At 37.7% G+C, this 26,565-nt stretch overlaps 1 protein-coding gene across 2 annotated transcripts; it reads left to right on the top strand.

Annotated features, from left to right (window-relative positions):
- The first annotated feature begins 22,105 nt into the window (after positions 1-22,105).
- Positions 22,106-26,235, top strand: LOC113331475. 2 transcript variants are annotated; one of them, XM_026578186.1, is made up of 4 exons: positions 22,106-22,148; positions 22,427-22,970; positions 23,367-23,474; positions 23,551-26,235. In XM_026578186.1, exons 2-4 carry the CDS (start codon positions 22,509-22,511, stop codon positions 25,279-25,281), a joined length of 2,301 nt encoding a protein of 766 aa, XP_026433971.1. In that variant the 5' UTR covers positions 22,106-22,148; positions 22,427-22,508; the 3' UTR covers positions 25,282-26,235. The 2 variants fall into 2 exon arrangements, with proteins under 2 accessions (XP_026433971.1, XP_026433970.1); XM_026578185.1 differs by having other exon boundaries at positions 22,116-22,970.
- Positions 26,236-26,565: the final 330 nt, after the last annotated feature.

The following is a 26,565-nucleotide window of genomic DNA, read 5'->3' as shown; positions in this document are numbered from 1 at the left end:
AATCCCGTGCAAATTTTCATATTTCATAAACCTGAGTGTGGAAGCCATATCTTTATGCTCGTATGTCCGATTGATGCGCCCTTTTAGTATGTTGTAGCAGAGACATAGACGAACATCGATCTTTCATCAAGGAAGTATCATCACATTCCTCACTCATTGGTAGGTTTTTGTAAACCCATGGCCTGAAGTATGTTGTATCTCATTTGTAGAGGTGATGATAACATCTTATAGAAGACTTCGGCTTGTGCTTGTTCGTCGTGCAAGCTTTGGGAAGACTTTCGTGTCTTCGTATCTTGATATGTAGTGCTTGGAGAAGTGTGATCCATCGAGTAACACTTAAGAGGATGGATAGTTGATGAAGCCGGATGTTACTCCTGAGACCGTTGTTAATGTTGAGATCACAATTGGATTTGCTTCAGAGATCCTTGTTAGTGTTGAGACCGTGGAAGAAGTTTCTCTAGAGATCCTTGTTGATGTTGACACCGCAGATTGATGTGGATTTCACGGAATTGGAAGAAAGTGTCCGGGGCGGAGAAGTCAAAAGTTGTTAACGCTCCTTCCACCATGACTTTTCTTATCCGTGCAATTAGGATCACAAAACCAATATTTGTTACTTCGTTTCAGAATCTTACTCCATCAAGTATTGACAGTCTTCAATTCCCTACTGCTGGACAAGCGGATCCCATGAGGAAATTTCCATGGAAAAGGAGAGCACAGATGATGCTTTCTCGTCTTCGGAGGATGGTGAAGAAGAAGAGTCTCAGAATCCAGGACCAAATGACCGATGATCCTCTTGATAGCGATGCTGGAAATTCTGACCCCTTGAACGCTTCAGAGGCCTCCCAAATAAGTACCCATCTTATATTTTCTTAGTTGAAGCATAAAATTACTGATTTATGGATGAATGAATCAGAATCCATATGAATGAACGAAAAGTTTTGCCGAAATACCTCACCAGAAAATTCAGAACTCAGCCTTTTAGCAAAAACACTGTAGAATCTTCATCCGATGTCGGATTTTTGTGGTCCGCCTCTGTTTTCTTATGCAAAGGAAATTTCCTAGCTTTAACAAAGAATATTTTTGAAGTTTGAGCATGTTTAGGAGTCTAAATTTAAGAAACAGTAAACTTCCAGGAAGTTTTCAGAAAATTTTCAGTTGGCATGTAGTTGAATGTTTCGACCGTATCTTTTTGCTAGGTTATCCAATTGATATAAATTTTGGATATGTTGTAGAGAACATACAAACGAAGAGAACATATGACGCAACCTTATATTCGTTACCGATTGCTCCCAGTTCATCGTCTTGTACAGGGCAGCGTAAAATTGACTCAGACAGACTTGCTTGTAAAACGTCTTTCTTGTATCTTCACGTTATTTGCATATGTATTGAAGGAATAATGAAGAACTTTGATGATGTTAGATCACTTACATCCTGAATTTACAATTGCATTTGCTTTATATGCTTGGAGCGCTCTATTCTCATGTAATCATCATATTAGGTGTCGAAAGATGAACTTGAGAATAACCGAGTTGATGGCGATGGTACGAGCGGTATTGTGAATCAAAGAACTGGCAAAACCATTTCTGCACCTGAGGAGGTCGTTACTGAAACTATTAAAGAAACCGAAGCTCAGGTCGTCATCACTTCAGGGATAAAAGAAACCATGTCATGGATTGAAGAAACCGCTTCAATTGATAGAAAAAACTACTCCAATGATTGAGACTCGAACACCCTAATGCAGGTATTTCCTTTGCTTCTTCATTCAGTGAGTTACTCCTGTATAATGAACTAGTTGGTGGATTCAGCGTACTGGATATGCTGTCTTGTATGAAAAGATATGGAGCGGTACGGTCATATCATCGTTACCCAAGACTCCAAACGTGTTTACTTCTTGACAATGCAAGTAGGATATATCTTGCGTGTCATAGACGACATACGAACCAGAGCTAGAAGTAATGTTACTCAAGACATACACTTTGATTGGGAGTACAACTTGGAGAATACTTGGCTTCAATTTGAAGTGGCTTGGTCAGAGAATAAATATTATCAAAGATTCTTGTGAGAAGAACATACCCTTTCCCAATGATGATGTGATGGAGAAAGAGGCCGCAGTTGCTAGATTGACCAAGGAGCTGGAGTTGGAGAAGGCAGCTTTGCAAGTCTTGAAGAATGTAGAGGAGCAAAAATCTTACTTTGCTGATTTCCTTTCATGAAATTTGTTGTTAGACTTGACCGTCCGTGCTCTGTATATCTTATGTTGATCCGGAATACCAGTAGGGTTCCACGTTTGTGGAGCCTTCCAAGCTTGTGCAACATGTGGATACTCGTGCAGAGGAGAATACCTAAGTACGGAACCTCTTGATGAATGTCTATGCATCTTTTGCAGGTTCTTTCTTCAACCTTGTCAAAGTTCGAAATTCTTCCAAGTGCTCTGATGATGGAATGTAAGCAAAATCTTATGGATCAGAACTTTCTTCATTAGAGAGATGTGCAACCAAAGGCTCTTTGTCAGTAGCCATCTTTTCAGCGTGGATTCACGCTAGTCTGAAGAACATTTCATATCCTGGATCTTCCTGATTATGTGAAACTTGGTCTCTGTCCAGATTGAACTTGTGTTCACTCTGAGAGTGATGTAGTCATAAGTATTTATGAGCGTTCCTTCAAGATATCTGATTGAAGTGTGATCACGAGTAGCTTCTTGTCCCCGAGGCTCTGAGGATTTTCAGTGTAATGATGTTGATGGCGGTGTCAGCATCGATCAACATTCCTCCAAATTCACTTACTCTGAGATGGACTGTGGTAAGCAGTCCCCAGTAGTGCATCTCCTTGTATGTGGATGAAGGTTCAAGGAGTATTTCTGAGATGGACAGACTCTGACACAATGTAATTCGGTGTTGCGATCATGTCTTTCCTTTGTGCCTTAGACAGATAGAGAAATTTCATAGATATGCTCGATCAACGATTGAACTGCTTCTTTGACTGGTTGTTCAGAGAGTGTAAAGGTTCTGATTAGGAGAGGATTCTTGTGTACTCATTCAGTCCAAAGTTGAAGTTATTGTGGATCAACCTTCTCTTTGAAGATTTGCTTCAAAATATTGCAGTTACTTGTTGGATGATTGATGAACCTATGAAGGTGATAGTACCTGGGATTCTCCATTTTTTTCTTCAGTTGGTTCTCTCCTGATGAACGACAATTTGATTGCACCATCTTGAATCCAAACTTCCAGTAACTCGATCACTCCTTCATGAGAAGAGAGAAGTTTGAGTCTGTCTGATCATTTCCCCGTTCGTTGATGTCGGGTCGAGGTTGGTGCATTTCAGGATTGGTATCGTTTCTTTGCGCCTTCAGAGGATCCTGGGATGTTGGGGAAGCGCTCTGATGTTGTGTCTCAGCTTTTCTTTCATTCCTTTCAGCAATAACGTTTGTTGAAGGCTGGAGATTGTACTGATTGTTGACTAGGCGTCGGCTGCTCCGAGGTTCCTCGACCTTGCAGACTTTGTTCTTTCCAGTAAAGCAGGTGCAGTAGTCGCTGACCGTTTCGCTGCTTCATGAAGCTCTGAGAAAGTTTGGAACCGAAGATTTTCCAGCAAGGCTTTGTAGACCGAGATTATTCCGTTGACGCACAAGTCCACCAGTTGCTGCTCTGCGACATTTGGATCATGACAGTCCAGAGCCTGAACTCTGAACCTTTTCACATAATCATTAGGATGTTCATTGCTCCTTTGAAACATCCTTCCAAAATCAAAGAGGGTGACTTGCTCTGAAACAAAGAAGTATTTTCTGTAGAAAGCATTAACCATTTCTCCCCAACTAGTGATACTTCCTGGTGTGATGTTGTTGTACCGGGTATATGCTCGGCCTGTTAGAGACTTTGAGAATTCCTTCAAATGGACGACATGATTGTGCTCATGTTCACATAGTGATTCCAGAAACCAAGAAAGATGTTCTCGAGCATTGCCTGTTCCATCATAGAGAGTGAAATTTGGAGAGGTATAGCAGCAGGGTATGGATGTTGGTGACGGTGGACATATGATGTCTTGTCTTTTCCTCGATCTTCTAAAAAGATCTCCAGGTCATATCGAGTGATGAAACTTGCAGGTTCCTTTGTTGGTGGTCATCTGCAGCTTTGCGGACTTCTTCATCATATACAACATGGATTGGAGAGATTTCAGGATCAACAATTGAAGATGTTTCTTTAGCTTTTCCTTTCTCGCGATGAGGCTGAGTTTGTTCAAACGCAAGCTTGTCCGTGAAAGTTTTGAGATAAGCATATAACTCCTTCTGTGTTGAAGCCATGTTGGTCTGAACCTTCATGAGATCAACTATGGTAGGATGATTCTTCTGGCTCCTTCAGGAGATCATCTAGGAGGTGGATTGTTGATAGTGCCAGTAACATTTCTTGCAGCATTGACAGGAGTGATCACTTAAGCACCAGCACTCGCAGGAGTAGTAGTAACATGTGGGGTGACATTGCTGGCCGGAGGAGTGCTATTAGCGGTACCACTAGAGCCTGCAACGTTGAGAGGAGTAATAGTTGCAGTGGCAGTACCACTAGAACTTGCAATGTTAGAGTTGGGTGTTGAACCTAGATTGGTAACTGAACCAGACCTAAGACCGACCATCTTGACGAATTGAGATTGCAGCCGAGAGAATGATCTCCCACTATGGTCGCCAATCTATAGATGGGGAAAATCGGTTCGCTGGTTTTTCAGGGAATTGAAGAGACGAGCGTGTTGTCGAGACTCCTCAACCGAGCAAACTGTTCAACCTCACACAAATGCACTACAAAGGGAGTTCTTAGATTCGAGAGATCAATCTGTATGACTCCGGCCTAAACCAAGTCAATGGTCGTTCCAGAGTCAATTCGGTCGCAAAGAGGGAGATGGGTCGATCTGTAGGAGGGAAGCTGAGAAATGTGTGAGATCAATGGTGATCGAAATTGTATGTGTGTTATGTATTCTGCGTGAAGAAATACGATAAGTTCTGATTGACTGAATGTGCTCTGTTGAGGGTAAAATATTCAGATGATGAGTTCGTGTTCTCTTGTTGTCTGTTTGACGAAAGATTGTCTTATTTTTCAATCATGATTCAGAGACTTATTTATATTGCAAGAATTGTAAACACCTTGATCCTATGAAGTGTGACAGTTGCTGGAGTCAAAGAGTGGGGAAGTGGAAATCGTGCTAAAACCAGTTGCTCATCGTGTGGAGACTTGGTTGATTTTCTACCCACTACTTTGCTAAATCCTCTAACTGCTTGCACGACTTGCTCACATTCTCATCGTGTATGAACACGTGTTGTAGACTGCCAGACCAAAACCCTAGTTGATATCCCCCATGTGACACGATTGATGTCTCGTGATTTTAGTTAGTCAGTTGCTGACTTGATGAGACGATGAGTCTTTGTATTGCTGAGTTGAACAAATGTTCTGGGGATCATGAATTGAACGTGTCTGTTGAGACATAGGTATAATTGTCGAATAAATGTTGATAGTTAATGGTGAACAAATATTGCTCATTTGATGAATTGTTGAATATTGATAGTTGAACCAATATTCCTTAGTATGAGTAAATATTGCTCATCTCAGCGAATGTTGCTCGTTTGATGAATTATTGGTAACAGAACTAAATAAAATATTAACTTAAAATACTGGCAACTGAACCGAATATGATAATTAAAATGTTGATCACGGGATCAACATAGAATTATTAGTGTTTGAATCTGCTTAGAATTATGTTTTGCAGAGCTTTGTATTCGAAACCCTAATTTTGACCAATTACTGATTGATTGATAATTTATTGAAAATCAGCCACGCAGTGAAGGAGGGACCGGCTACACGGGATGATGAGTCGACCATGTAATGCCCAGATGCTCGAGTGAGAAAAATACCAAAGTCTCTTGAAGACCAGTTGGTGAAAAGATGATCACACGCTGGTTTAATCATTTATTGAAATAATGTTCATCTGAACCTTAGGTGATAAAACCTAATTAACTATGAAGAGATGAAGGACCGACCAAGGGGTCGTGAAACCAGCCCTGGTTGGTCATGAGACCGACTGGCGATCGTTTTATGAAATTCCAAATTGTCCGTACGTTGAATATTATCACTAACCCATGTAATTCTGCTGGGAAGAACCATGAACTGAAGTGATGAAATATTTTGAAGAATGTAGAATGTTTTCTAGGGATTCAGTTAATGAATCTAATGATTTAGAATAATTAATTGATGGCTCTATACTAGCACGATCGTCTAGGAGCATTAATTATTCAAGAATTGAGCGATATGAGCTAGTTGAAGCGTCATATTTATTACGTATAGTCAGGGAAAACGTTGTTGCATCCTGAAGACGTTATCGCTCTATACTAGCAGGAAAGTTTTCTAGGAGCCGTCCAATCATTAAGATTCTATACACATGTATTTTATATAGTCAGGGAAAACACTATTACGTCCTGAAGACGTTATCGCTTTATACTAGCAGGCAAGCTGTCTAGGAGTCGTCCAATCGTTCGATTCTATATAAAAGTGATTACTGAAATTGTTCAGTATTCATGAAATGTGTCATTGCCTCAATTGAGAGACTGCACATTCATGTAAGCTCCGAGAGACGGTATACTCAGTCAGAGGTTCTTGTGGCACGAGTTTTCATGCTTTAATGAGATACATGAGCCTCAATACTCATCTGATTGTTGGATCAGGAATATGAAAAATTATGGTTTTATGATTTTAGCCTTTGTCGAAAATCCACCATCAACAGTGGTTCATTTCGAGAAGGATATAATGGATTTGGTGGTCGATCTTATAATTTCTTTCCATAAGAGAGCCAAACTTACATTCCTTGTCAAATTTGTCACCGATCTTGTCATACAGCTCTTGAATGTTATCACAGGTTCAATAGAGCATTCTATAATTATCCTCAAGCTCATAATTTGGCATTTGATGATTGTTTCTATGAAGACTTTTATGATGAAGGTTGGAATCCTAATCCTGAAGCTTATGTTGTTTATCCTGCTGATACTTCTACTTCATATCCTTTTGTGAGTGGTGAAAGCTGGACTCCTGACCCTGGTACACATCATATCACCAATGATCTCAGCAATCTCAATATGCATTCTGAATATCAAGGATGTGATCAAGTAAAAGTGGGAAATAGTGCAGGTTTGTCTATCAATCATATTGGCTCTTCTAATTTTCAGTCTGGTACTTCTAATTTTCTTATGAATAATGTTTTACATGTTCCTGCTATATCCAGAAATTTACTTTATGTGCTTCAATTTACTAGAGACAATAAGTGTTATTTGGAGTTTTATCCTTTTCATTTCTGTGTGAAGGACCTTCAAACTCACAAGGAGTTACTTCAAGGGGGTGTTAAAAATGGTCTCTATGATCTCAACCTTGCTTCTACACTTTTCAAGCAAGCTTTTGTTACTTCAACATCATCCTCATAAAAATGTTGCTTTTAGAATACTCAAACATGTTTTGTCAGCTGTGGACAAATCTATTAGAGCATAGCTCGGTTAAACCCAATAAGCGTTGGTATGTCAAGTTTGGTTGTCATATTTTAGTGAACCAAAACTCATTTAAAGAGTCGCTTGATTATTTACTATAGTCAACTTCGTATAGTTTAGCTAGAAAGTTACTAGGATATGAGACTTACAAGTATTACGTGAAGACTTGAAGAATGTGAAGAAGTAAAGAGTTACATCGACGACATCATCCTTCATCTTGAGGTTAGTAATATTTTGACTTGAACTGTTTCATTCCTAACGTATCTTTCAAGTCGTGTTATATTGAAAACATAACTGCGAAGCTGTGAATGATTATACTCTAGTTAGACATAGTATTAATGAATTACAATACGAAGTATATATATATACACACAGCTTATAGTGTTGATGTTATCACAAGCACCACAATTACCAATGGAAGCTCGATGTCTATCTTTTGAACTTCGTATATAAGACACCCACATAATCATATGAATGCTATTGTTCTTATGTATGGGTATGGGTGAAAGATTTCTTCCTAGGAAATAATGTTTTACATTCATTTAAAGGAAGTACAAACCGCTAGGCTTATTGGTATTGTTATTCATTGCAAATCTTTGGATAACCAATATGTGTGTTTAGTATAACCGCTTATAACTTGTTTCTGTATCTTGGTAAAACTATTCACAATGTTTGACTTTTGTATTGGTATGACTTTTATTAGTGAAAACGATCTTAAGTAATCACCTGAGATGGTATGATCGATATTTTGTAATTGGTATGACCAACTCTAGACATTGGGTAACCGATCCTAGTAAGAGGTACAACGGACCACAAGTATGTGGAATCGATCCTTGTAAGAGGTACAACAAGTCTTAGTAATTGGTAACCGATCCTATGAATTGTGCAACCGATCATAAGTAAATACCATAATAATATGGTAACCGATCCTAATACCTAGTCAACCAATTTTTGGAAAGCTAGTGTGACCGATCCTAGTACCCACATGGAGGTAGAATCGAAGCTTTGTGTTTTGGTAGAACCGTGAAACCCATTAATGGTGATTTGATAGGATAATCAATCACATGGTTCTTGTAAGTCAGATGAACAAATTCTAAACTTGTTTGGAAGTGTGACAAATCGGTTCCAAGATTGTAAATATGAAAAGGGATTTATAAAGTAAAGATGTCGACATACTTTGAACATGTGCAGTAATTCTTATCTTTTATTGTTCAAAGATATTCCTTAATAACTAAAGGAGAATCCCGGATCGAAATAAATTGAGAATCTTTTAATTAAGGTTTTTAGTTTTATATGCTTTTAATTTCAAGCAATTAAATGCATATCTTTAGAAAATAAAAATTGGTAATTTGCATTTACTAATTGGAGATTTTCTACTGAGATTTCGGTCAATATTTGGACAGAGCATTTCCAGGAATTATGAAAACTGATTTTGGATTTATTACATATCTTTGAGAATATTCGATTTTGGAAATTCCTTGGTGTCCGAACTTCCTTGGTCTATAAATATTGAAGTTTGCATTTCGAGCAAACTAATCCTCAGAGCCAGCAAAACTACCTAGTTGTGTTGTTACTGATGGAGCCGTCTATTCGGAAAGGAAAGTACCCTAATTAGGCGAAATCTCTTACGACCGCTCGTTTTAAAGACTTCTTTGGGATTGAGAAACTCTACGAGTACCGTTGGTTGGAAACTAGATAATTACAGTTTATTATTAGTTTTCGATTGATTTGATTGACTAACGGTTGTTGAACTTTGATTGCACCTAGTTTGTTTATGCTTGAGAATCTTCTCTTCTGATATAAGATTCACTCAAACTATATCGAAGTATCGACGGGGATCTTTAGACTATTTGTAGATCTAAAGACGTCTTGTGATAATCCATCGTTAACAGACTCCGTTCTGTGTGTGATTGATCACAAGAGATTCAAGTTGTTTGTGTGCAGGTGTTTATTGAAGATCTAAAAAGATTTGAAGACAAAGAAGATTTCTTATTTGAGTTCATAAATTTGGTGTGCAAAAAACTTGATCGGTTGGGGATTCAACTATAATTGGTTTATCTTTTGATAGATTGGATTGATTAGTTGAGTAGATCGGCATCAATACATTTCTTTGTAATTAATAGTATTGATTGCATAGTCTAAACAATTACTTTGGTAGTTGTTAAATAGATTGATATATGAACCTGACAAAGGAGTTTATTTGGATAAACGGAAGAGCCTTTTGTCAAACTCATATCACGTTGTTTGAAAAGAGTTGTTACTCAACAGATTTGTTGTTCATTTACTGTTTGGAATACGAACCAAAGGAATTGTTCCAAGTGCGTGAATTATTGCAAGTTGGAGGTGCAGGGATACTGAGGGAACTAGGTGAACTATGGGTTTAGTTGTTTGGTCTCAACTATACGAAGTTGGTTTATATTTTGTATAACGACTTAATTATGAGAGTATTCAATTCTGGACAAGGTCCCGGGGTTTTTCTGCATTTGCGGTTTCCTCGTTAACAAAATCTTGTTGTGTCTTTTACTTTTCTATTTCCGCAATTATAATTGTTTTTATTATAATTATAAGTAAAATACACAAACGTTAACTCCTAATTACTTGATAGCAATCCTATAGTGTTTGGTTAAGTCCGAACCTATTATCAAGTAATGATACTTCGTTGTATTGTCTCGATCTTGTATTCATAGTGAATCACACAAGTTATCTTGTTGTCGTATTATCTCGATCTCGTATCCATAGACGATCACACGAAGTGTGAACCGATTTGTTGTATTGTCTCGACTCAGTCCATAGACAATCACTTTCGGAGAAAGGACTTATAGTTGGAAAAGTTTTAGATTGAGGTATATTTGGGTACCCTCGTCTTTTCAAAATATATCTCCCTTCATTTCAAACCTTCATTTTGTAGTGACTGCCAGTTTGCTAAGTCTCATGCTTTACCTTATCATAATTCTGTCAATATAATGTGTATGGTCCTCTGGATCTTATTCACTCGGATGTGTGGTGCTCCCCTGTAACTCCAGTCAATTTTTTCAAATATTATGTCATTTTTATTGATACTTTTAGTGGATTCACCTGGTTGTATCCCCTCTCTTATAAATCAGAAGTGTATTATACTTTTCAGAAGTTCAAAGTGTTTGTTGAGAATTATTTTGACAAGAAAATTAAAATGATGCAAACCGATTGGGGGGGAGAGTATAGAAATGTTTCCATTTTTCTAACTGCTCATGGAATTCTTCATAGAGTTAGTTGTCCTCATGAACATCAGCAGAATGGCAAAGATGAGAGAAAACATAGGCACATTGTAGAAACCAGCCTTGCCTAACTTAATCATGCTGCTTTAACATCTTCATATTGGTCTTATGATTTTGAAACAACAAACTATCTGATCAACAATCTGCCTACACCAGTTCTTAATGGCCTTACTCCTCTTGAATGCTTATATTTCATGTCTCCAGATTATGTCAATCTGAAGATTTTTGGGTGTGATTGTTATCCTTGTATCGGGCCATAAAAAAAGCATAAAATTGAAAACAGGTCAGTTAAATGTATATATTTGGGGTATAGTGCCATGCATAGGGGAAATAGGTGTTTAAATCCATCCACCAATAAACTTATTATTTCCAGAAATGTAGTATTTGATGAGACAAAATTTCCATATCTTTCCATGTTTTTTGCTTCTTCTTCTCCATCACCATCTATCACTACAGTTTCTGTGTCCTCTCCTCCTCCTCCTCCTCCTCCACTTGTTATTCATACTGAAACATTCCCTCCAGCTCCAGCTCTATCTCCTCCACCTCCACCTCCATGTCATTGTCCTTCACCTCCACCTCATTGTCCTGCAGATTCTAATATATAGTCACTGCCAGATATTGAACCTATTACTACTGTTTCTTCTTCCAATTCAGTTCCTCCCCCTACTGTTGCTGGTTCTACTCATCCAATGCAAACAAGAAGTAAAAATGGTATTTCTAAGCCTAAGGTTTTCACTGTTATTTCTTCAGAAGACTTAGCAACTCCCACTACTTTTGTTGAAGCTAACAAGGAAGTCTATGTGTGAAGAGATTGATGCATTAATCGAGAATGGTACCTGGATTTATGTCCCTTATCATCAAGGTATGAATGTGGTAGGTTGTAAATGGGTCTTCAGGGTAAAGAGAAATGATGATGGGTATTTTGAGAGATGTAAATCCAGATTAGTTGCAAAAGGATATAACCAAGTTGAGGGTATTGACTATCAAGACACTTTTAATCCTGTAGTCAAGCATACAACCATTAAAATTATCATCTCAATAGCATTGTTCAAGGTTTGGTCTATTACGCAGTTATATGTGAAAAATGCTTTTCTCCATGGCCATCTGACTTAAGAATTTTTTATACAGCAACCCCCTAGCTTTGTCAATAAGAAATTTCCTCTCCATGTTTGTGCTCTCAAGAAATTCTTATATGGTCTTAAACAACCCCCTAGGGATTGGTTTGAAAGACTTGGTCAGTTCTTGTTCTCTCAAGGTTTTACATCCTCCAAGACTGATACTTCTCTCTTCTATAGAATTAACTCTACTTCAACACTCTATGTTCTTATTTATGTTGATGTTATCCTTGTTACTGGCAGTTCTGATGTTGCTATTGAGAATCTTCTGACAGTTTTAAGCTCAGATTTTGTTATTAAAGTCTTGGCCCACTTCATTTCTTTCTGGGTATTCTGGCTATTTCAGACAACAATAGTATTCACTTGAGTCAAAAGCAGTATGTGCTTAATCTTTTAGAGAAGACAAATATGCTTACAGCTAAGTCAGTTCTCACTCCTATTGCAGTGGATCAATTTCATTCATTCCGCTGCTTTTGACAATCTTACTCTTTATAGAAGTATTGTGGGGGCATTGCAATATGTCACTATTACCAGGCCAGATATCACCTTTGTTGTCAGTAAGGCTTGTCAGATTATGCATTCACCAACCATCACTGATTGGGCTAATGTTAAGAGGATTCTTAGATACCTTAAAGGTACTCTATCACATGGCTTACAGTTCAAAAAGTCTAGTGTGTTATCTCTTCAGGTGTTCTATGATGTTGATTGGGATGGTGATCCAGTGGATAGGCGGTCTACCAGTGGTATGGGTCTGTATTTGGGGTACTAATTTCATCTCTTGGTACTCCCGAAAACAAAAATTTGTATCTTATTCTAGTACTGAGGCTGAATACAGGGCAATGGTTGAAGTTACATATGAGTTGGTTTGGGTTCAATCCCTTCTACAGGAACTACGCTTTCATACTCCTTCGACTCATATTCTTTGGTGTGACAATATGAGTGCCACTTATCTCTCAACCAACCCTATTTTTCATCACATGATGAAGCATGTGGAAATAGCTTTTCACTTTGTCGGAGAGCTTGTTACTGCCAAAGCTCTTCTTGTGCTTCACATATCTACTAAAGATTAGATTGCTGATACATTGACCAAAGCTTTAACTGTTTCTACATTTTCTGGTCTTTGTATCAAGCTTAATGCACTGTTCCAAGTGTCATACGCTTGTCGGAGGGTGTTGGACCATGACAATTGTCATGTGCAGAGTAGAGAGTTAGATAGTGACAGTTATGTTAGTTATAGTGGTTGACAGCCTGTATTGCTGACTCAGATGTGTGAGATGTAAATGAATCATGCTTGTCACACCTTCCTCTCTGTTTTCTTATAAATAAAAGAATCACCTCCTCTTCTGATCTTCTAACCCTTCTCTTGTACATTGATGCATTTTCTTTTTAAGATAAATTGTTACCTTTCTCCTCTGTTTACATATCAGGATTGGAAGCTGATGGCCCTCCATGTACCCATATATTGTAATCAAGCCACAAAAGAAGGCATGGTACGAGTAATATGTATGGATTGGAAGTGGAGTAGGGGATTTCGTATTTTTCTTAGGCATATCTATTGGGGGCCGTCTGCTGTTGTCGGCCACATCCACATGTGATCTCAGGAGTGGAACTCGAGTCGATTAGAACAGAAGGATCGTTAACTTATGAGGAGCTCAAATCCGCAACAAACGGATTTGCAGATGCGAACATCCTAAGCCAATGAGGGTTCGGTTATGTCTACAAAGGTGTTCTTCGCGATGGGAGACAAGTGACTGTTAAGACGCTTAAAGCTGGAAGCCTTCAGGGGGAGCAGGAGTTCCAGGCTGAACTCGATATCATCAGCCGCATCCATCATCGGCATTTGGTGTCGTTGGTTGGTTACTACATGGATGCAGACCAAAGAATGCTAGTCTACGAGTTTGTCTCTAACAACACGTTTGAGTTCTACTTACATAGCAAGTTGCACTTCTACTACGTGACTCCAGATGTATATTATTCCATAGTGCATCAACTGATTCAATTCTGTATTCATGATATTTCAGGAACTGGTCGACCAACCATGGATTGGAGCAAAAGGCTGAAAGTTGCCCTGGGATCTGCAAAAGGACTGGCATATTTACATGAATATTGTAAGTTCCAATTTGTGTATTGTATTTTCATTGTAGATTTGTATACCTGAATTTGATCTGGATGTTCTCTTTTTCAGGCCATCCTAAGATTATTCATCGCGACATAAAGGCTGCTAATATTCTAATTGATTTAGAATTTGAGTCTCAGGTATAGAGTCTGTAATAAAAACTCACAATTTGATAACTAATGATTTTCAATTGGATGTATTTTACTTTGATAAATATATCCTTTTACATTTTACATAATTGCTAAAAGAAGTAGGTATTGTCTTCAGGTTGCAGATTTTGGATTGGAAAAATTTGCTTCTGATACCAATACCCATGTCTCCTGCACACGCATGATGGGAACTTCTGGGTAACCCGAATCTGGACGCTCTTGTCTAACAATACTGCAGCTCTAGTTTGACCATTCCCAAATCTCCGTTCACCGCCATGGCACTAAGTCCAGCTAAGCTTAATTTATTTTCTTTTTTTACCTAGTTGGGTGTTGCTAATATTTTACAGGATTTTGTCATGATCACCAACCTCAGGTACCTGGCTCTAGAGTATGCAGCAAGTGGTAGATTCTCTGAAAAGTCAGATGTCTTTTCTTTTGGGGTCCTGCTTCTAGAATTAATTACTGGACGGCGACCTCTTAGTTCAATACCTTGTCAGCGACATAATATAGTAAAAACCTGAAAAAAAGCGAGGTCTAACAACCACGCCCAATATTTCGATTAGAAATTTGTATGGACTAACTCCAATATATTTTTAAGAGAATCAACTAGACAGTCAGACTCAACCTTATTAAAAGTATATCAAAGAGTTATATCTCACTTTCTCGATTCAATACTTACTCAAGCAAATAGAAATCTGCGAGTCTAATTGAATACAAGAGAAATCACTTGAACGGTACCAAAGACCAATGTTCAATAATCAATCAATTTCAATCAACAACCAAAGGTTGGATTTCCCAATTGATTGATTCAACACACAACCTGTGATATTTCAATTATATAACAAAATATAATGCGGAAAAGAAATAACACAGACACCAGAAGTTTTGTTAACGAGGAAACCACAAATGCAGAAAAACCCCGGGACCTAGTCCATACTGAACACACACTGTATTAAGCCGCTACAGACACTAGCCTACTGCAAACTAACTTCGGTTTGGACTGTAGTTGAACCCCAATCAATCTCACACTATCCAAGGTACAGCTGCGCTCCTTACGTCTCTGATCCCAGCAGGATACTACGCACTTGATTCCCTTAGCTGATCTCACCCACAACTAAGAGTTGCTACGACTCAAAGTCGAAGACTTTAATAAACAAATTTGTATCACACAGAAAAGTCTACGGTAATAGATAAATTTGTCTCCCACAGAAATACATACGAGTTTTTGTTCCGTCTTTTGATAAATCAAGGTGAACAGGAACCAATTGATAACCCGTACTTATATTCTCGAAGAACAACCTAGAATTATCAATCACCGCACAATAATCTTAATCGACTAGCGAAAGAAGATATTGCGGAATCACAAACGATGAGACGAAGGTGTTTGTGACTTCTTTTATATCTTGCCTATCGGAGAAATCAATCTCAAGCCAATCTTACGATTGTACTCAAATATGATAGAAACAACAAGATCAGATCACGCAACTATGGAGAAAATAATTGGGTATGGCTTCACAATCCCAATGAAGTCTTCAAGTCATTAACTTACAGGGTCTCGAGAAGAAACCTAAGGTTAAAGGAGAATCGACTCTAGCTAATACAACTAGTATCACACAGGAGGTATGGGGATTAGGTTTCCCAGTTGCTAGAGTTCTCCTTTATATAAACTTTCAAATCAGGGTTTGCAATCAATGTTAGCTTAGTAACAAAGCATTCAATATTCATCGTTAGATGAAAACCTGATTAGATTCAAGCTAATATCTTTCAACCGTTAGATCGAAACTTAGCTTGTTACACACAAATGAAATGCATGTTTTAGGTTTGTGTAACCGTACCCAAACATGTACATTTAGTTCAACAGTAGTTAACCAAATGGTTAGACATATGAGCACTTTCATATCAACCATATTCTTCTTTACCACAGCTAGTTCAAATGACTCAAATAAACTAGTTAGAGAGTTGTTCAATCGCTTAGATCTTATATAAGTATACAAGACACAATCGAAGCAAAAACAATTTGATTCACTCGAATCAATTCATGAACTTTATAGCCACGGTTTGCAATTATGCATTCCTTAGTTTATATAAGTTTGAGTTCATGAATAACCATTTTTAGAAAATAACCAACCTAAGTACGCGGACTGGTACGCGGACTTAAGTACCCGGAATAAGTTTGTTTTCAGTTCACAAACTCCAGCATATTTTCATGGGACGTGAACTTCCGATGGTGCGCGTACTGGTACGCGGACTTTAGTTCCGGTTTTCCTGAGCAGCAAAGTACGCATACTTTGGTTCAAGGAATAAGGACTTACACACATATGTGTTACTACACAATGTTTATATCCTTCCAAGATTATATACTCTAAACTCTCATTTCAATGATTGAAACATTCTTAGAGGACGTTATATAGTTGTTATTCACAAACCATTTCTCGTCAAAGCCATTTTCAAGTATTTGAAACTAATATGACTTTCGTCACTAGTAAAGATGAACTTGACCAAAGCGAAAGCTTACCAACACATATTTCGAGAAATAAATAAGTGAGATAAACTCGGCTCGAAATAGCAAATGTGTATAATCATAGTCTATATAGCAATACGACTTTTGTCTCAAGATATGAGATAGATTAGATAGACTTTTGAGTGATAGATAAGTTCAAGTCTCCACATACCTTTTAGTCGATGAAGTTCCACAAGTTCCTTGAGTAGTTCTTCGTCTTTGTATGATGATCTCCATGGAGTCTTGAGCTCAACTAAACTTTCTATCCTAGTCCGAGACTTAGCTAATAGTAGAATAGAAATCAAGACTTATAGTTTTAATAACTAACATTGACAAACATGCTTGAGATAGCAACGCATGCGAGTTCGACCGAGCAGTGCTCTAACAATCTCCTCCATTTTCAATTTTAGTGACAAAACTATCAATACATATGGAATACAAAATAAATAAATAAACTTTATAGATTCTCTTCCACATGTCGGATCTCCTTGGTTCTTCAACATTACTCGAAATCTTCGTCACTTCCAAGTACTCCAATGATTCCAAAGGTTGTAAGTTTATCATCATCGTTGTTGAAAATCCGTAGCTATAACAATGAGAAAATAAGAATTCTTAATCATTGTTACACAGTGTCATAGTATTATTACACAACATCAAAATTCAATTGTATCACAACTTTGACAACAATATTATGGTGATATATATCACTCCCCCTTAGTCAATACTCCATCTCACATGGAAACCACTCCTCCTTACATAATGATCCGAAAACCATATGTATTTTTAGTGTAAACTACACATTAATTCTCTCCCTTTTTGTCAATAAAATTGGCAAATGTACGAAAACTAGTGGGATCCTAATGAAATTTCCATAGAGACGTTTCATGACCAAAAGCAAGCACATATCAACTTTTTAGATGCAATCATAAAGCCGAAGATAAATGCTTTCATCAAGGAGTTTATAAAGATACAAGATAACCCATATAATATTCCACAGCCGCACTTCCCGCAAAGATTTGGCAATTAAGCACAAGTTCAATTAAGAACTCTCCCCCATAAAATGTCATTCCCGAAAGAAAAACAAGAGCGACCTTAATTTCACAAGAAAAGAAGGATTTCTTTGGACATAACAAATCACATATGAATATGAATTTGAATCAAAAAATACTCAATTAAATTAACCACAAGAAAACCTATGACTAATTTAATCGGAAATGCTCAACATAAGAGAACTTACGGAGCAACAACTAAAAGAACCAAAAGAGAATGATTAGTTTAGTTGTTTATGCTCGACATAGGGAACCTTACGGACCAACAACTAAGTTAATCATAAGAGAATGATCAACGTAGTCGGTTATTCTTAACATAAGAAACCTTATGGAACAAACACAATATATGCACAAAAATGTGGACCGGAGATCGACCAAATACTGCGGAATATACAAGGATTTATCCTATTTTCCATCACTATTTGCACAATGACATACAATCGACATAATCCTCGTAAAAAAAAATTTAATCCTTTCTTCCATCAAAATATGACATAAAAGGCTTTAACTTTTGTAATGTCAAAAGTTCATTCATTCTTTTATCAATACATGCATATCGACATACGAAAGACTTAACTTTTGACAAAGTATGGGACAATCATAGTTCACGGACGCAAACACACATATCCCATAACATATTTGCAATATATAAAACCATAAAGATTAATACTAGGTCAATTAGTAATGAGACGTAGGGAGTATATGATCAGGTGTTATCTGTTTGTATAAAGACAATCAATACAATATATTAGTTTTCATTTTGTTTGGTGTGGTGGCATCTTTTTATTTTATTTTTAATTTTTAATAATGAATATTTAGAGCTTTGCATAGTGTTGTGGAATATTAGGGAAGCTCAAGATAGTGTTTGTGCAGCTGCTGAGGCAGCTGATAATTAGCTATGTAAGTAATTTCTCCGTAGAAAATGATGTTGTTGCTCATGATTGAATTCGATTTATGTGATTTTATTCAATATGTGGACACTTATTTGTCTTGAATTGGGTTTGTTTCAGCAAACCAAGGAAGCCTACTCTAAAACTACCAGATTAAATGGTCTCATGTCTTTACTTAACCGGGGCTTCTTCCTCAACCTTTAAGGGAAGAACTCACATCTTATTGCTCGGTTGAGGCCTAGTTCCTCTCATTTCATCTTACTGGATGGCCTATGAGTCTATGGATACTAACATATCTTTCTATCTCCCTTTAGGGTCAGGGAATTTTAAGCTCATTATAAAGTCAAGTCCCAATCACTAGCCATTGGAATATCCAGGAGGACCATTTGTATGACGATAACCTATCCATGTTCTCGCTACTGTGTTGTTTGGTTTTGATGATATGGAGTTAACTTCTTTATGAGGATGGATAGAAGCCTTTTAACCAAAGAGCGTCAACTGTCTTTCCTTTTCCCTGTTGTAGGTAAAAAATGGCGTGATGATTACTTTGTTATTAAGGTATGACCTGACCATGGAGAATTTTGTTTATTCCATCTCACCTTTTGAGGGGCGCGAAACTAACACCTTGAGGTTTACGGTACTTCTCTAATGTTTATGAATACTGCTTCTTCTTGTAGCATTGATGATCTAAGTGACTATGATCAAGAAATTCTTCTCTCCTTAGCCACTGGTAGTTGATCAAGGATTTTACATATGACAAACACATACAGTGAAATCTCATGCCTTTAGAGTTTCTAAAGTTTGTTTGTATTGCAGACTTACAGTTACAGCAAGTCTACTGGATGCCTGATCATGCAAGCATCTAATTCAACACCTTTAGTAATATTCTCCGCCAACACTTTCTATTTTATTTCACATCGTTACATACCTAGCATGAGTGCTTTAGAGAAAACCCCACGTTTTAACTGTGTTCTTTACCATCTTTAGTAGTTTTAGTAGACAAGAAGGTTAACTGTGTTGTTCTTTTTCTGAATCTTAACAAACTTTCTTTGATAGACTTGGGTGCAGGCTTTTGTTCTTCCCTTTTGATGTGGTCACCTCCACCTTATATATGCCCCGCTGTGGAGGATAGGATACACAAGAAGGTTCAGTTGGAAATGCAACTAAATTTGACAAAGCACCACCTAGTAAGAGATTTAAAACCACTTCGATATGGACAATCTTCATTCTTCTTCTTCTCTCATTCCACCCAAACTTGATCATTTTCTTCCCTTTCAAATCTCAATCCATCCCTAGCAATGAAGAATCTTCATCCAATAATATACCAACTTATTTCATTCCTCTTTCCCACAACAATTCCCGTCTCCTTCATCTACTAAAAAAAAAAACTCTTCTTCCTCCTCCTGAGCCCCTGGCTGGGCGAATGCGACCTAAGGTGATCGATGATGTGATAGAATAATACCACCTTCTTAGTAAGAATTCAATTTTCAAGACTTCTTTAAATTCAGAGAGATTACCTTCTATTGTCTTGTGGGGTCCACCTGGTACTGGTAAGACATCCATCGCTAGAGCCATTGCGCATTATTCAACTTCCAATTCTTATAGATTTGTTTCGTTATCTGTGGTTACTGTTGGTGTTAAGGATGTTAGAGAACCTATTGATGAAGTATGGTGGCAGTAATAAAAGGAATCATTTTGACAAAGAGTTCAGAGAGATGATTCACAGTGGAGTTGTTTAGGATTTAGTGGTCCAGCTTTCACTTGGACACACAATGCAATTACTGAAGACCAATTTCGGAGAGATTAGATAGATGTATTTGCTTTACAGACTGGTGGTTCTTGTTTAATGAAGCTACTGTCTTTCACTCACCAAGGATTGGAAGTGACCATGCTCCCATATACCTCAATACAAACAGAAGAGCAAATAAGAAAAAACCAAACAACTCATAAACCAAACAGAAGAGCAAAGAAGAAGGATTGGAAGTGACCATGCCGACAAGAATACAAGAGCTTTCCATGCTGATGTAAACATAGAAAAAGGAGAAATTCCATTGACTCTCTCAACCTTCCAGATGGAAAATAGTTAACTGATCATAAAAGCATCACCAAACAGCTCATAGACCACTTCTCTTCTATGACTAGAAAAGACCCCAATAAGCAGCAGATGGACATCAATTTCACTTCTCAGGATGTCATCACCGAAGACCAAAACTATTGTTGTTATTCCTAGCAATGAGGAAATATGGAAAGTCATTTAGCAAAGGGGATCTAAAGACAATCTATGTGCAAGAAAAACAAACAATCTTATATGGAAACATAACCAATGTTACATAATCGGTATAAACCTTATGTATTGCATACTCATATGCCTAAAACACCCAAAATCACATGTGAAAGCATAATAATGGTTATTATTCAGTATGTGAGTTATGTACTTGATGTTCGATCCAATGAAAGCATAAAAAAACCTATTTCATAAGTACTGGAGATATGTATTCGTGGATCATTATCTCATCAACCAGAAATAAACAACATAGTGATTTTTTGTGTACATAAACAGCATAGTGATTTTTTACCTCAGTATTGTATATATGTACTGGTGGATCTATGTTTCAGAAACCAATAAAAACACACCGCATGTCACTTTTGATTGTTATTCAACAGTTTTTGAGTTATGTACTCGCAAATCTATGTGCCAGAAACACAAACTACAAAAAAAAACCGCATGCTTATGGTGATTTTCATCAGTTTTTGAATTATGCACTGGTGATTTGAACAGTCAAAAGCTAAAAAACCATCTTATACGCAGTGATGTATCATATTAGTTAAAATAAACTAGGTTTTTTCAGTACAACATATATGTACTACTGATTCATGCCTTTTTCTGCTATTGATTTTAGTACTCTCTTTTTTGTTTGTTTTTTGCTCGCTGATTTGGTTTTTGGTGTTGGTGATTCTTCATAATCATCTTCTTTTTATATGGGAGTTGTACTATCTTCGTAGATTTAGAAAAAAATCTTGATTTAATATGGAATCCAAATCTAGGTTTGGATTTTTGAGTATTGGTTTCTCTTAGATCCAAATCTACGTTTTCGGTTTGTGATTCTTTGATCGAATCACAAGAATTTATCTTAGAACAGAGAAGAGAAAGGAAAAACGAAAAGAGAAGAAGAACACATAGATTAGGTTTTTTTACGAGAGAGAAGAATATCGAATGATATTAGAGGCGCGTAGGTACACACGTTTAGGAATGATGAGTTTTCGGTCATTTTCATGTTTTAATTAATTTTGGACCTCCAATAAAAGAAAATTCCGGTTGGACCCTACTATAACCACGTGCATGGGCTTAGAACTAAATAGCAAATTTCTCTAAAAATAAAAAGCCCAAAATACTTGAATCGAGTAGTCAGATCGGTTTTAAGTTTCAAATCGTCATGGAACAATAAACCGGGTCAACTCGAATATAATCACAACGCGGACGAGCTATTTAGGTGCCTTTCACATTGTCAAAACTCATGTTCGAGACATTAATCGCCACTTGCTTCTCTCAAACACTTCCAGTTTTCAGGTATCTTCAGATTAAGTTTATCTTGATCTTTGATTCGAAATTTTAATGCCCGATTTGTTCAACATTTTACTTAGAATCTGTAAATATTTCAACTTTTTGATTCCTCATTATTAATTTTAGGGTTCCCCTTTAGAAACCTTCCTAGGGTTTCAGCATTATTTTAGGGTTCCCCTTTAGAAACCTACCTAGGGTTTCAGCAAATCGGGTTTGCTATCAACCATTTTCTCGATAAGGGGTTACCTTAACTTAGATTGATCTTTTCTTCATCAAAATTGCAGAATTACAATCTCCTGGGTGCTTGCGTGATTGGAATTTTAAGGCTTTAGAGACTTTTGAGTGTAGAAGACACAGTATTTAAGGATGGTGGATACTCGATCAAGAAAAAGAAAATTGCCAAAGAAATTAGGTACTTCAGTAAGCATTGTGGGAAATGGAATTGCCAAGGAAACATCTTTTTTGCCGCCGGATAACATCGGAAGCTTGGAGAAGGAGATCATTGCATTAGTGGAGACACCGGTAAGCATGGAGGAAGGGAGCATCGTGAAGGAGAATGCTGCATCAGTTGAAAATGCAATAAACATGGAGGAGTCTTTGGTGGCGGATAACATTGTAAGGGTGGAGGAGGAGGACAATGCGAACGAGAATGCTGCAGTAGCGGAGATCCCAGTAAGCATGGAGGAAGAGCACACTGTGAGGGAGAATGCTGCATCAGTTGAAACTGCGGTAAACATGGAGGAGGAGAACAATGCGAGTGAGAAAGCTGCATTAGTGGAGACTCCAGTAAGCATGGAGGAGAACATTGTGAAGGAGAGAACTTCCGAGGTAATTTTAAATGTCATTCCTAATATTTCGATGCATGTTTTTTTTCCTCGGATAAGAGAATAGGTTTCAGTAGACATTAGTAACGTCACACATTTGTGTTTCTGGACCAATGAAGATTGCCATCAGTTTCATTTCCTGTAGCTGGATGGTTTCTTTAATCAAGTTATATGGTGTTCATTTGCTCATAGAGTGTAGCTCGTTTTAATGTTCAGGGTCTTTTCAGTCGTCGTGAATTGAACACTGACTCTTGGAGCTGTTCTTCAAACCATAAACCGAAAATGATCAATAGTATATTTGGCTATGGACTGATCATTAGAGAATGTTTTGTTAATCAGGATTGATGAACAATGATGTTGCTTGGTTTGACGTGGATTTATTTTATTTGTACTTGTTTAGAACCCAGGACCAGTAAGTAATCCATCGGAAGGGACCATCGTCGCCGCACAGGATGTTACGACCTTGGAGGAGGGGGTTGACTTGTCTCAGTATTTCAAGACTGATGAGGTATTGATTTTAACTTACATAGCTTCTGAAATATTCTGTTAATAGCAACAGCATTCATTCTTGGTTGAAAATGCAGGTATTCGGCTCACGAGATGCAGTCATTCAATGGTGTCAAGAGGTTGGAAGGAAGAATAATACAGTACTTGTGATTAAGACGTCCAAGAACAGATTAACGGGTAAGGGTCGTTCCACTTGTACAATTGAGCTTGGATGCGAGAGGGGTGGTGTTTACAAGAGCCATAAGAGTAAGAACCACACACCAAAGACTGGAGTTAAACGGAAAAGATCCATTGGTTCTAAAAAGTGTGGTTGTCCATTTAGTGTGAGGGGTACGTGTAAGTCTGATAACAAATGGAGTATTTTTGTAAGGTGTGGAAGACATAATCATGAGGTTGAAAGTACAACAGCAGAAGACCCACTTATCAGGCGTTTGAAAGAAGAAGAAGAGCTACTATTGGCTCAGTTGACCACATGTGGTGTTCGTCCTAAACAGGTACTCAAGGCATTGAAAGAGAGGAATAAAGAAAATCACTCGACCATTAGAACCATATATAATGCAAGGGCAAAATTAAGAGTGCATGAGATGGAAGGAAAATCAGTGATGCAACAAATAATTAAGTTGTCAACCCAATTCCATTATCTGGAATGGCACAAGAAGGATGAAGTAACAGATGAGTTAAAGAATATAATGTGGTCTCGTCCAGAGTCTACTTTATTGGTAAAATGTTTCCCATCAGTGCTAATGGTTGATTCCGCCTATAAGATCAATAGGTTTAAGATTCCGTATTTTCATGTGGTCGGGTTCAGTTCTACAGGACATTCTTTCACAGTTGCATATGCGTTCCTGGAAGAGGAGTCAGAGGAGAACTTTGGCTGGTTATTGACGCAACTGAAGTCGTTATTTTTTCCAGATAATTTGCCTTCCATCTTTGTAACTTTGGGGGAGCCTCTGTTGGTAAAGGTAATTGGTGCTGTATTCCCAGGGGCGAACAGGTTACTTTGCACATCTCACATAGAACAAGATATTGTAAGCAATTGCAAGACGGCATTTGAGAGTGAAGACACCTGGAATGAATTCTTCAATGACTGGGAGCATGTTTGGAAAGCAAAGTCAAAGGAAGACTATGAAGATAATTATGCACAGTTCGAAACAACGTGGATGACGAGAAACACTTCATGCGTTGCCTACCTGCGTGACACGTGGTTAAAGCATAAGGAAAGCTTTTGTTTGGCCTGGACACAAAATATGAAGCACTTTGGTAACACTGTAATAAATAGAGTTAAAAGTGAGCATGGTCCTTTGAAGAAGTCTATGGCGTCTTCAGCTGGTAGTTTCTTTGCTTGTTGGGAAGCAATGCACAATATGATAAACAGACAGATTTTTCAGATTAAATCCTCCTTTGAGAAGAGCTTGATTTCAGTGTTGGATGAACATCAGATACTTGCTTTCGAGGAATTGAGAAACCACGTATCTCACTATGCATTGGAACTTATGCGATTGGAAGTCAACCAATCAGAAGATTTGGAGACAGATGTTACTGCTTGCAAATGTTCATTTCGCTCTACGCATGGACTTCCTTGTGCGCACGAGTTAATGAAGTACACCCAAGAGGGCAGGCCTGTCCCTCTTTCTGTGATTGATGAACACTGGAAACAGCTCTCGATAGTACCTTTACTGGAAAAGAAGACTGAATTTGATTGCCTAGCAGAAGTACATCTACTACGGCAAAGATGGATAAAAGCATCTGAATCTGAACGGCACGTAGTAGTTGAAATGATGAAAGAACTCGCAACTACTTGGTCTTAGTAATACAGTATATGCAGATTATGCTGCTTTGTAAAACAGTTGTTACTGGCCACAAAACTAGCTGCTTGTTCGGAGGCGAGTCGAGAGAGGGTTCTGACAGTGTTCTTTGCATTGATTCGCCTCCACTGTTGGAGGGTTTGGAGGTTATGGTCAATCCCAATTCAATGACTGAAGTGTATTACTTCAGCTCCTACACTGGTGTTTTCTACTATAATTTACCATGTACCAAGTGGATAAGGGTAGAACAGATTTTACGACTCATTGTTTGATAAGGTGGGCGGATATGAAATGTGATACACCAGAGTATTGAAAACCTGCATTTTCAAAATGGGAACAGAAAAAAATATTTACAGCGACTTGGTGAACAGAAAAATAGAATGTTGCATCTTGTAACCACTGCAATGCTGCAAGGAGGGCTTTTCCTTCGATTTTTGTTATAGGGAGAGCAAAAATGGATCCGAGGAGAGCGAAAATCGTAGTCGACTCGCTAACTCATACCCGGTCGATATATTATCTTAAGTTTGACCAAACTACCCATACTAAATACACCTTTCAACTAAGAAAAATTGACACCCATCCCCGAAACAAATCCACCACCACAATCTCCTCCGCCACCGACGACCGAAAAAAAGAAAAAAAAAAACTTCGTAATGACTCCTGTTTTCGAATGATGAAAATAACTGTAACTATATCGTCATCAAACATATGAAGAAAAAGCAACATATATCTGGAATAAATCATGCGACTCATAACATCAAGTCATCAACAATGTTTTTTTTTCCAACAACTACATATTGGAAAGATCGGAGGTCCTCATAACTGATACACGTGGTCATAAAGTATTCCGCATCATCGAATATTTTTTTCTCTGAGTCTTAAATTTCTTGAATTTTTAATCGGTTTCTTAAATTGGTTTATGTTCCGTTTATTTATGGTTTATGGATCTTGATTGAATTTTCTTGATATTGAAACAGAAACAAAATTGGGTGCTCAATCATTTGAAAATATTTGGAATAGGAGAAAATTTTAAAATTCGGATAAAGGCAATATCTTCCGTATATGTTCGTAAGATGATCATAGTGGTGGTGCTGTACAGATCCTACCTAAAGAAACTCATACACTTATTTTTCGGTGTTGTGGTCGATGGAGTAGATGGTGGCGTACCGGTGGTTGCATAGTTTGGAAAACGGGCGTATTTTTGCTTGGTTGATGGGTGTATTTAGTGTGGGTAGTCTAGTCAAAATCAAAATAATATATGACTTGGTCCGAGTTAGCGAGTCGACT

The sequence above is a fragment of the Papaver somniferum genome, unplaced genomic scaffold, assembly GCF_003573695.1.
Source record: "Papaver somniferum cultivar HN1 unplaced genomic scaffold, ASM357369v1 unplaced-scaffold_125, whole genome shotgun sequence".
Lineage (NCBI taxonomy): Eukaryota > Viridiplantae > Streptophyta > Magnoliopsida > Ranunculales > Papaveraceae > Papaver > Papaver somniferum.
This window is presented reverse-complemented; position numbering and strand designations above follow the sequence as displayed.